The 12416-nt window shown below is 49.5% G+C and overlaps 1 protein-coding gene across 7 annotated transcripts in view; it reads right to left on the reverse strand.

Annotated features, from left to right (window-relative positions):
- The window catches only part of KIAA0513 (KIAA0513 ortholog), a 68674-nt gene that overhangs the window by 16363 nt on the left and 39895 nt on the right, over positions 1-12416 (reverse strand). For 5 of the 7 annotated variants that reach the window (XM_032793764.2, XM_075073637.1, XM_032793763.2 and 2 more), the window contains exons 3-9: positions 10300-10399; positions 9778-9851; positions 9103-9173; positions 6481-6688; positions 5221-5261; positions 4548-4677; positions 3929-4006 (exon numbers count right to left, since the gene is read on the reverse strand). In XM_032793764.2, coding sequence (XP_032649655.1) covers positions 3929-4006; positions 4548-4677; positions 5221-5261; positions 6481-6688; positions 9103-9173; positions 9778-9851; positions 10300-10399 — 702 coding nt within the window. The remainder of the gene's footprint in view (positions 1-3928; positions 4007-4547; positions 4678-5220; positions 5262-6480; positions 6689-9102; positions 9174-9777; positions 9852-10299; positions 10400-12416) is intronic. The other 2 variants (XM_032793767.2, XM_032793769.2) reach the window with 1 other exon arrangement.

The following is a 12416-nucleotide window of genomic DNA, read 5'->3' on the forward strand; positions in this document are numbered from 1 at the left end:
GCCCTGAGTCTCACAACAAAGGGAAATACCCCACTTCCCTTCCCCCTCTTTACCTCCTCCCAGATTTTCCCGCCCTGGGTACACTAGGAGATCACCGTGTTTCAAGTCCTTGAAACACAAACACAGAGAGGACCATTCACCTTCCCCCCTCCTTCTTTTTCCCCCTCCCAGTCTTTCCCTGAGAGAGACCGTAATCCTGGCACAGAGATTCCTATCCCCTTGAGCCTCAACTAGAAAAGAAAATCCAACAAGTTTTAAAAAGAAAGCTTTATATAAAAAGAAAGTAAAAGACATAAAAATGGTCTCTGTATCAAGGTGACAATATACAGGGTCATTGGCTTAAAAGAAAACAAAATGAATAAACAGCCTTATTCAAAAAGAAATACAATTTAAAACATTCCAGCAAACTACACACATGTAAATACAAAAACAATATAAAAACCTATATTGTCTTATACCTGTACTTACAACTGGGAAACAGAAGATTAGAAAGCCTGGAGATAGAGAGATCACTCTCAGAGCCGAGAGAGCAACAGAGACACAGACAAAGGACACACACCCAAAAATTCCCTCCCTGAGCTTTGAAAAATCCGGTTTCCTGATTGGTCCTCTGGTCAGGTGTTTGGTTCCCTTTGTTAACCCTTTACAGGTAAAAGAAACATTAACCCTTAGCTATCTATTTATGACAACCCTACCACGTATGTCTTGAACAGTCTTTAACCAATACCACAGACCAGGCTAAGTCATTCTTGCCTTACCCCGAGTCGGCACTTTACCCTGCTTTCACATACCCCGGAGGAGTCTCTGAGTGACGCCCTAGCCCATGCTAGAGAACACCCATGCCTGCATAGCTGCTGAAACCCTGCAGATCCTTCGCCAGAGCTGCGTGCATGGGGAGGGAGATGGAAGCGTTAACAGACGCTACAAAGCTGCAGCAGGAATTGGCCCCGTTTGAGGCTTAATGATGCCACAAAAAGCCTTGGTGCAATACATGCCAAGAGTGCAACTTACATCCCTCCCCACAACAGCCAAACCAGAAGGGAGGCCAGGGCAGACACGTGTGTGTGTGTGCGTCTGTCTCTCTCTCTGTTCCAGGGACAGCACACATGGAAACACCCCACAGTACCCAAGCACTGACTGACTGGGAGCAGAGTTTATGGACCACCTCCCAGTTGACTTCTGACTAAGGCCAGTCACTAAAATACTGTGTCCACTTTTTAACATTTGACTTCTACAGCAGACTGAGCCCTTCACCCCTCAGGAAGGGGAAATGCTTCGCAAACTACACGCGTGCACCAGAGAAACGCAAGCAGCTGTGGGGTGGGCACAGCATGCTGCATAACAGGGCAGGGAGATGTGCCAGTAGGGGCCATTCGGGCTAAGACAGTATGACAAACCATTCCTCTCCCATGAATTAGCGACCTGCCTGTGGGGCATGGACACAGGGGGTTAAGGTTTCACGTCCAGTGAGCACAGCACTCACTGGACACATGCCATGGAAGGATGAGGAGCTGAAACAAGATTTGAAACTGCAGTTCCAGGGGGAATCTTGGAATTCCAGCCTGAGGCTTAGATTCCCGAGCGCCTCCTCCCGCCCCAGCCAGCACGAACCTGACTCTACCATGGCCAATCACCCGCTGGGGACCAGGTTTGAACGAAGGGATATTGATACAGAAGGGTTCAAACTAGTGCAGAATGTTACTCTGAGTCTAGAGGGCTTTCCCTTGGCCTTCCTTAGAGCTGCTAAAACAAACCACAGAGACGCTTTCTGTGGATTTCGTCCTGTCCTTTAATTAAAGCTAAAAGGTGAGCCTCTGAACCTGGTATTTTTACAGTGTCCCAAAGCGAGTTGCAGGATGCTACTCGTTTTAAATCTGCTCTCCCAGCTATGATTTAGATTTTCATTCAACAAGCTATGCCCAGGCTCCCATTGTGCAGTTCGCCTTTCCTACCTTCCCAAAGGTGCCAAATGAGGTGGTGTAGCTTTTCAGAACCTCGACAATATTTGCAGTATCCTGGCCACAGCTCAGAAAACGTATTTATTACAAATACGCTTTGTTTTTGCGGACAAGGAAAATCAGCCATCCGGTTAGCTCAGAAAGGCATTCTCATCACAGAGTAGCTGCCAAAGGCACATGACCTTGCGAGACATTTGCTCCTGCTAATTTCATGCTTCATAAATGCAAGTTATATTGATGTTCAGTAGGACCTTTCATTGGTTTGTGTTTAAAAAAAATACGGAAAATGTGCCAGTCTTTTCCAGTCCATCAGGGCACTTCATATCTGGTAAGCAGCTGAGTCCTAGATTGCAACACTTGGCATTTTTCAACCACAGATCTCAAAGCACTCTACAAAGGTAAGGAAGCATTGTCCCCGTTTCACAGGTATGGAAACTGTGGCAAAGAAAGCTGACTCGCCCAAGGTCACACATACTGCATCAGTGGAAGAGCAGGAACAGAAGCCAGTTCTCCTAACTTCCAATCCAGTGCCTTCTGCACATCACCATGCTATCTTTCTTACAGGGACACTATCAGGTTAAAAAAAATTTTTTTTTAAAGTGACCGACCCACCCTCTATTATAAGCAACAAGTCAGAGAGAATTTTAAAAAACAAACAAAATCGATTCCTCACCACTTCTGAAGCTTATTTCAACATTTAATTCAGTAACTTGAAAGGTCAATTTCACTTCTCTTTTGAGTCAATTTAATTTCTACTTCTCCTCTGCCTGTACCATGCTGCTGCTGCCCTTTCACAACACTACAGAGGATTTTGCAATCCTAGCAATGAAACCTCTCATATAATTTTATCATTTCCCTGAAAGGTCTCTAGTAACACAGCTCTTGTAAGATTTGCATTTAAAAAAATAAAATAAAAATAAAAACAGACAAAAAACGCCTGCTGGATTTTGGACCCAAGCTCTGCGACTGTGTCCCTTAAACAGCAGCAAAAAACAAGACAACCTTTGAGATCCCAAATCCTCAACAGGATAAATGTCTAGACTTAAATTACATGAGATCCCAAATCCTCAACAGGATAAATGTCTAGACTTAAATTACATGAGAATCTATATTCAAAAAGAACACTGGAAAATGTATTCTTTCCTTAGCTGCCTAGACACAAGCTCAGGGTTCTACTTCCATAGCAACCTTTTAATCAAACACAAAGCAGAGCATTTCCCTACAATCTGCTTCTGTTTTGGAAGATCAGGTCCATAATGGAAGAGCGAAAGCAGGACCTTGGGTCCAGGTCTTGGCAGGACTGATCATCATCTATTTGCTATACAAACGTAGCTATTTTGGAGAGATGATTTCAACGGATTTCTCCTGACCCAAAGGCACACGGCCTCTAACATTCATGGGAACTACACAGCTGAACTCCTCTAAGCCTACGGAAACCAAGCCCCTCAGTGTTATTTGATCGCAACTTTCCATGCTGGCTTAGATGCTCTCCTATGAAACTGCAACCTCTGAGAAGTGCTGATCCTCACCTGCATGGCCGGGGCTGCACTGTAATGACCAGCCCTTGCAGAAAGAGGCTCAGGACTTTCCAACAGCTACTATGCAATATAGGCAGCCTCACTATGCGCTGCACCCAGTGCAGAGAAAAGGCCTTCAGAAAGAACGCCTGGAGGAAGAGGCAGGCTCCTTTCACTGTACTCTTCCCCCATAATGCTCCACCCGGGATTCCAAGCACCTCCATGCAGTTAGTTCTAGCATTAACCATGGCAATTGCCTTCACAGTACAGCAGGATTTAAACAGCTATCAGCTGGGTGGGCTTCTCAGCAATCAGCTGCAGCAGGAAGGGCCTAACCTGTCATCTCCACTGTTGGTGGGGCTGGGGAGTTTGAGAGTGAAGCATGACCATTTTCGCCCTGCCTTCCAGCCCTCCCTTGCCAAGGGCAGCCAGAATCTAATCTTCACACCCTACCTGGTGGTGGGAGATCTCTTCCTCCTCTCGCAATGGACAGCATCGAAAAAGGCTGCATTCCAAAATCTCAGGGTGTGCCTGCAAAACAGGGAAAAGGCATTGGAGACGGCGTGTTGCACAGGAGAGCCCAGCTGCCACCCCAGCAGCACTTCCAAGCGACCGTGGGGCACTTCTGCATGTACACGGGGTCCTGCCAAAGGGCCCTCCCCACAGATCCAGCCTTTGGCTTCTATGCACACAGCATGCAGCAAAGAGAAGTCAGCTTTACTGAGCTGTTAATTCCTGGTTTTGGGGGCTTTTGATCAGCGGCTGCATTGACAGATCTCATCATTTGGGGAGAGGTGGGGGACGGGCAGGGGAAAGGCAGAGTCAACTCTGCATATGCAAAGAGTAGAATACTTGGATCAGGCACATGGCTGAGTTGTGGGGAACGGCAGCATGTCACTCGGCCTGGATGGCAGCACCAGCTATGGGCACTGTTCTTTGAGTAGCACAGGGCCTGGGTTCCCCCTCAGACTGCCGGTGCTGTGCAAGCAGATGCTTGTGCCAGCTGACTCAGAGGTACCAGGCACAGCTGGTCCCCGGGGGCTGCAGCTCAAGGTGGATAACCAGGCTTTACCAGATAGGCTGCTGCTTCAGGTGCATATATAAATAGATCTTCTCTCCCTTCTTCTCCTCTTCCTCCTCAGGGCTGGACAAGGAAACTGTCGGGAGGCAGAGTTGCACACCAAGACTGTGAGGAGGCTGATCTGTACGAACACAAACTTAGCACTACTCAGCTACTTACCCTACCACCCAAGCAGTCACTCCGAGGTATTGAGGAAAAAAAATCGACTCAAACCATCCCTAACGGGGGCAGAGAAAAGCAGCCCTGCTTTTTCCTCCTCCTCATGGCTGGTGCTTGAGCTCAGGGAGCTGGTCCATCAGCTCAGAGGCAGTAGCGGACACAAACCTCTATATGGGGAAGGGGAACGACAACACAAAGCACCACACTGCATGTGTGCAGGTTACATTCAGCACCCAAGGGATGCTGCTATGGAACGGGAGATGCTACTGCTCTGAACAATGGATTGGAAAAACGTCCTCTGGTTTCACTGCAGCTTCCTTAAGTGCCCCTGCAAACCACAGTAAGACGCTGTCAGTCATTCCCCAAGGCAATTTCACTCTCCTGGTCACTTTACATGACGCTGGCTATGCCGGGGCATTTCACACTGGGTCTGCCCCCCGAACCCCACCCTCAGGTCCTGGGGATCCCTTTGCTAACGCCATTGATTTGCAGCCGCGCTGCTTACCTGTCTTGTGCAGCTTCTCCTTCGGTTTGTCTTCCCCTTCCCTACAGCAAAGAAACCATGCCAGTCAGCTCCTCCCTCTCAGAAACCGATGCCCTACAGCAGTCAGCTCCTCCTCCTATCAGCCCATGTGATTTACCCATTCAGCCTGCTGGCATCCACCTCCTCCATCACAGCCACTGGGACGAGACACAAGAGGCTGACTGAGGTGCTAGCCATGGCCAAAGTACACTGGAGCCCTTGGGAGAGTTTCACCCAATAACTTCATGCCCACGCAGGCTATTTCCCCAGAATGTCCCCCAGTGCTTTGCAGCCACTCCTTTCAGAAGTAGGTAAGCATATTATCCCTATTCTGCAGATGGGGAAACCGAGGCATGGGGAGCCTGGCTGATTTCCTATAGTCACCCAGGGAGTCAGTGGCAGAGCCAGGAATGCAGTCCAGCTCTCCTGACTTCTGGACCCATGACTAACCATTAGAGAACACTCCAGCTCTGGTATCCCCACCATTGCAGAGTTGGGGCAATCAGTTGGAAAGCCCCTGGAAGGTTGTTACCCTTCTCTCTGCATTGGGCGCTCTCACAATTTCTCACTGAGGCAGCCACATCTAAATGGAGGATGTCTCGGGGACACCTGCACGCCCATTTGCGATCGCACGGGCCACCTTCCCTCAGGCTCCCATTGATGGTCAAACACCACCTCCCTGGCGTTTAATGCATTTGTAGTTTAAAGAGCTTTACAGGCTGAAAATGAGGTGCAGCAGCCATCAGCACGTGGCCTGCCAAATCTCTTCCGCACACTAGCACGTTCTCTCTGGGCTGTTGATGGTCCACAGAGCAGTTTGGGAACCACGGCTCTACGCCCAAGACCACCTGTCTCAGCACAGATAGGGACAGACACGTAGGCCTCGCTAGGAAGCCCACATAATGCTAAGAGCTGCAACTGGAGAGCCTGAATTAGGAGCTCTCACAGATCTAGGGGCCTTGTGCTGTATGGAATCATACCTATCTACGTGTCTGTCTCACGCTCTATCGACTGCGGAGCTGGGTGAACGTGCTACAGGGGAGATAAAGCCCTGACAGGAGGTCCTTCTTTAGCCACCTGAGTAGAGGCACCTGCTTTCAGAGCAGAAGGTCGCCTGTTCTATCCCAGACAGCACACGCATGTGTCTGGTTGACAGCCATGAGGTCTGCATGGCCCATTTGTCCAGTCCACAGTACACGTCCCCTACACAGGGCGTCAGAGCACTGCTGGAGCAATACTCACTCGCTCTTCTTGCTCGTGGGTCCCTTAAGCTTGGTTTCCAGCCCCCCGAAGAAGCCCTTCACATTCTCAGTCTTCGCTGACGTGTTCTTCAAGAGTCGCTCGGCAATGTCTTTCTTCTCAGCCAGCCAGCTGTTCGCCGACTTCAGGTACGAGTCGATGCTCCCCATGGGCTTCTCCTTAGCCTCTGAGGGCAGCGCCTGGGCTTTACCTACAAGAGAAACAGGAGGTTCCTAGAAATGGCTCTTTTAAGTGATCCCAGGATAACTAAATCGAGGCGGCTCCCTACTGCGAAGTCGGCTGCACGGCTTTAGCTACAATCGCCTCAAGTCCTTACTCCTAGAAAGGTTACAAAGACACCTGGTTTTAGCTACATGGAGACTAAACCAACACTTCAAGGCTTCACAAGGCAAATCCCGTGTCAGCATCTCCGTCTCACTGTGATGCAACCTTTGCTTTAAAGCCAACAGCATGTGTATGATGGCCAGCATCTCCTGAACCAACAGGTGGTGCAAGACAGACTGCTGAGGGGTTTGGCATCCTCATAGCTAGCGAGCAGATTCTGTTGGCTGCCGCAAGAACATTCAGAGGGGGAACAGCCACTCGATTTGCAGCGGAGGCTGTAGGGGTGCTGGGACATCACTGGTCTGAGATCTAGAGCAAGTGGTTCTCAAGCATTCTAGACGACAGTGCCCCTTTCAGGAGTCTGATTTGTCTTGCATAACCCAGGTTCCACCTCACTTAAAAACTTGGGCTTCAGCCCTGAGTGGTGGGGCTTGGGCTTTGTGCCCTGGGCCCCAGCGAGTCTAACACTGGCCCTGGCGACCCCATTAAAACCAACTCACCCACAGATCGAGAACTGCTGACATAGTACATAGAGCAGTATAAACAAGTCATTGTATGAAATTTCAGTTTGTGTTAACTTCACTAGTGCTTTTTAGGTAGCCTGCTGTAAAACTAGGCAAATACCTAGAGGGGTTGATGTGCCCCCTGGAAGACCTCTGTGTACCCCTGGTTGAAAACCACTGTTCTAGAGGAACACTCTTTCCAGCAACCCACTGGATATTTTATAAATGCCATTTCCCCTCTTCTCTGCATTCACCACTCAGAGGTAAGTCCCTCACTCTCCAGCCCCGACACTGCTCAGGGTCTCCCATTAGGCTCCCCATCTATCTCCTTTAGTCTTTTGGGACTAACTAATCCACCACTTCACTGCGCTATGAGGCCGCATCAGCCCAGCTCCACACACTAACTCTCCAAGACAGTTTAACAGTATTCTCTAGCTGGCAGCGGGACAGGAACAGCAATTCAGAGAAACTCAGCAATTAAAAAAAGCTGGCCCCAGTAATGAAAAAAAAAGCTGTCACTGGACATTGATTTCTTATTTGAAAAGCTCCAAGCTCAGCAGAATCAGAGGAGCCTGGGTTCCTAATGGGGAATCTTTAAGCCTCACGAGTCCGTTTTAACCTGAGCTCACAAACTCTGAAATGAAGTAAACTCAATCACGCAGCACTGCCATGACCCCATCACGCTGTGCTGAGCTGATAACACTCGCCTTAGAGTGGGTCCGTTCCCTGGCAGAGAACACAGGAACAGGGACCCTCTAATAATAAAGGAGAGATGTTTAGAACAGCCGGATTCCCCTTCTGCTGCAGCTGGAGAAAGCATGTGCCACAGCCCCGAGTTTCAATATTATCTACCATGGCTCCCGTCGTCTCAATAGCCAAGCACTACTGTAATAGCCAGATGACATCTCTTCTGTTGAATGGACAAGGACACACCAGAGTTTGTCCCCCTTGGGCATTTGTGGTAAGACATTGAGCACCAAGGGGTTCAAAGCAGCCGTGAGCTGCCCAACGACATCTGGAGCACACGTGATACACTGAAAAACACGCTCCCCACTCTCTGCATGTACATAACTCACAGTAGCATTAATGACAATCATGCCATAACAACGCCGGGCTCCCAAACACAGCTCAGCTCATGCCTGATCTTAGTTCCAGTGACTGCGATACCAAGTCCACCTCTGTGCTGGGCATTTGGTGCAGGAGCAGAACCTGCAGTCAGAGGAACATGGACAAGGAGAGAGAGAAGCGAGGAAGCTCCTGTTTTTTAAAACGGACACAATTTTCTGTTGAAAATGGCTCCTAAGACTGAAGACTTCCCTGTTTAAAAGTGCGTTGGATTTAGAACAAGATTTTCAGAAGTAACTAGTGACTGCAGGTGCCTCAGTTTCTGGGCATCCAGAGACCAAGCAGGGGGCCTGATTTTAAGGAGGTCCTGAGTCCCTCCCCGCTCTGAAAAATCAAGCTGCTGAAGTATCTCAAGTTTGCGCCCCACAAATCACTAGTTAGTTCTGAAAACTTTGACCTTTAGTTTTTTAAACTTTGGTTAGAAAATTGAGCCCTCCGCAGAAACCATTCTCAGTGACTATCTCCCAATCTCAAATCAAGCGGATGTTTCCGTGTGGGATTAGGGATGTCATCCTAGAGCCAGCTGTGCCCCTCCGAGTGAACATACATCTGTTCTAACAACCCACCCTCACCGCTTATTCTGAGTCGTTTCAACGCCCCCACTCTCTTTCAGCCGACACGAGAAAGGCACCCGTGCGCACAAGCTACTTACCGATGTGATAGTAAGTGAAACACATGGTCATTAGATTTTTGGCAGGACTGAAGTCATCCATCTGGTGACACCTGAAATGGGTCAGGGAGAGAGAGACACGCAAGGAATTAGTAGCCATATCTAGAGCAGCATAGCAGAACTGGCAGATACCCAGAGGTACCAGATCTTTTGGTACCAGGCCACTTCCTCCATAGTGTCAGCTTAACCAGACTCATCCTCCGGTTACTGTAAATCCCATTTGGGAAATATCAGACTTCCGTATCCCAACTGCTCAGAGCCCCACCCCACCCCAGCATTACTGTCTCTAAACCCATGTACCTACCCAAGACCGGCTCCCCCTACTGCTTTACACTAAACCAGACACTCCGCTTCCAAGCGACCATGTGCATTCACACTGAAGATGCTGCCAATTGACATGTGGCCCTCAAAGCAATTTCGGTGCAATGCAGCTGACTCAAAAGGTGCTTCCAGAGTCATTGCTCTGCGGTTCAACTGGGGACAGGCAGCTGTTCAGTTAGCACCGGTTGCTGACTTTCTACTTAGCTCAGGCTGGTCTCCTGGAATTAGGTGGCATGGAAGCAAAGCGTCCCTCTGATGGCTCGGTGAGTAAATTACAAGAGGGCTCAGTTGTGAAAAAGGCAAATCAATCCTGCTTTGATATCTGCCATTACTTACTCGAACAGCACCACCGCGAAGGACTGCACCAGCCGATAGAAAGTCTGCTCCGAGACACACTTGGAGTTACAGCGCTGCAAAGATAAATGAAGCCAACACACATCAGCGTTAAGACCGCTTCCTCTCCATTGCTATTGACAGCACAAGCTCCGAAGACCTGACATGAATGCTCCGAGAGAATTCGCCAGTGGGGCTGGGCCACTGGATGCTGGTTTGACTGTGTGGAATTTGACTCGGGAGCTGGGAGGAGTTTTGATGAGTTATTTTGGTTTGTTTTTAAATGAAACTGACGGCTTCTCTCTAACATTTTGCTGCCCGGTGACTGATACCATCGCATTTTTAATACAATTCAATACATGCATCCTTTTGCCCCCAGCTCTCCCCACTGAGATGAGGGATGGTCTCCAAACACATCACTCTGCTGTTCTAACAGACGTCCAGGAGACCCACCCTCCTGCCAGCCACCCTCAACTGCTTTGACACAGAGTAGTTAGCATCAGGCAGCTGTTATCCCCTGCTCACCTGAGCACTGACGTATCTTGCAAACCACTCCCTGCCTTTTCCGTTCTCTCCGCTGCACAGCTCCCCAAACTTGGCCTTCTCTTCTTGGTCCAGGTCCTCTCTGGAACGGACAAGAAATCAAACACTTCAAATTCCCTTCCCGTACTGAGCTGCTCAGAAAATCCCTGCAGCCTGTGAAACACGTGGAGATATTCGGAGAGCCAGGAGCAGACCCTGGGGGGAAAGAATCCACGAGTTCTATCAAGGACACAATCAATCAGGGACGCAGCTGTATCACCAGGGCTACATGTACAGGACACATCCGTATTGTCACACACATACCTGCTGCTCAAGCTGCTTCTTGGCCTTTCCATTCTGCTCCTGGTGTTCACTAAAAGATGCAGTACATCTTGGTGGGAGCAGTATTTTTGTTCAGTGCATCACAAATCCCCAAAGGTATGTCTACACAGCAACATGAGCCCAAGCTTACATCTAATCCCCCTTGAGTCTATGCTGCAATTGTGCTAACTCAGGGCTCCGACACAGAGTCCCAGGACCCTGCAGGGCTGGAGGGTCTGAGGTCAAGTTAAGCCGGGACCCAGAATCCGAGCTCTATTGTTTTGCAGTGTAGATGCAGCCCCACTTGACTTGGGGGCTAAGGAGTCAGCTGGAAGTATCCCATAATTCCATGGGACAGATTGCTTAGTCCTCTCTATCCCAACAATCTGCAATGCACTCTACTGAAAAGGGAAGCCATCCCCGCTTTGCGAATGGCAGCAGCTCAGGTGGGCATTGACCCGTATTCTTCTGATCACCAATCTGCAAGCATGCCAGAGAGCAGCCTGGGTTTGCAATGGAGAGCAAATCGATCAAACCTTCTGCAAAGAGAGCTGCTTCCTGGAAATGTGTACGTGGCATTTTACAGGAGTAGCAAGACAAGCTTATGATCCAATAGTCTTGGACAACTCCTAAACCATCTCAAATGGGCATGTCACCTTCCTTAGCCAGGGAAGGGCTGAGAGAGGTACCAGAATTTCTTTACACACCATAAGCAGAGTATAAAGTGCTCTGTGGTGGAAGTAAGAGGTGAGACACCAACACAGGAGCTGAAGTACAGGGAAGAAGCTGTTGATGAAAATCAGGCAGGGGCCACCCAACACCAGCCACGCACGACAGATTCTCTCTGTTTGGAGCCGAGATGGCTGCCTGGAAGTGGGGAGTGGGCAAAGCCGCACTGCTTAGTGGGAGTGTGATGCATTTTAATGGGGGCCTTTCTGGCGCACGGTTTTAATTTAGTTTTAAAAAACCCCAAAGCAAACCAAGTCATTGTGACTGAGGAGCCGAGGTTTCTGCTCTGGGTTGGGATGATGCAGCGTTGCAGTCCTCAGACAATGGCACTTGAAGATGAGATAGAAACATTACACATCTCAGGGGCTTCTCTAGTGCCAAGAAAGAGTGTTTCTTAGTGAAAGGAACTGCCAGCACGGAGGCAGCCAAGTGGGTTTTCTCCTCTGTCGAGTGCTCAGACTTGCCAGGAACTTTTTGAAAGTGAAACGAGAGCTCTACTCTCAAGAGCTATTCACTCAGCAACTCAATGAGTGCAAAACCTCGCTGGAAATAGAAAGGGAGCTCTCCCTGCATGGCAGGGCCGAGGAACATCGGCTCTCCTGGCTGCGCTCTTCACACACACAGTGCCCGGCACTGCAGGAGTCGACCGGTTTGTAAGATGAAAGTGGGACAGAACCTCAGGGTAGCACAGACGTGAGAGCGCGCCAGGTGCGAACTGACCCCACGCTAGCTGGACACAGACCGACCGCACACTTAGAGTCCCTCCCCTCAGGAAGAGCAATGTGCCCAACCACCATTGCCAAGTGCTACCTACCTAGAGAGTTTTAGCAGGACTGTAGTAGGGCACCCTTGGCTTCTGCCTCTGCTAGGTTCACAAAGTCACTCGGACCCTGGGTTTAGTAACCGCTGGTGCACTTCATTCTCAGGCTTGTTCCCACCATTGTACAAGTAACCCTTCACCAGATGCAGGCAGGAGGGAGGGAGGGAGGGGAGAGCTACCTCCCAGCTTCCATTCCCTGCCTTTTCTCTTTTCTCCTGCTCTCTCCTGGCTTCCTTCCCCTCAGACTTTT

This window comes from Chelonoidis abingdonii, chromosome 19 (assembly GCF_003597395.2).
Source record: "Chelonoidis abingdonii isolate Lonesome George chromosome 19, CheloAbing_2.0, whole genome shotgun sequence".
Taxonomy (NCBI): domain Eukaryota; kingdom Metazoa; phylum Chordata; order Testudines; family Testudinidae; genus Chelonoidis; species Chelonoidis abingdonii.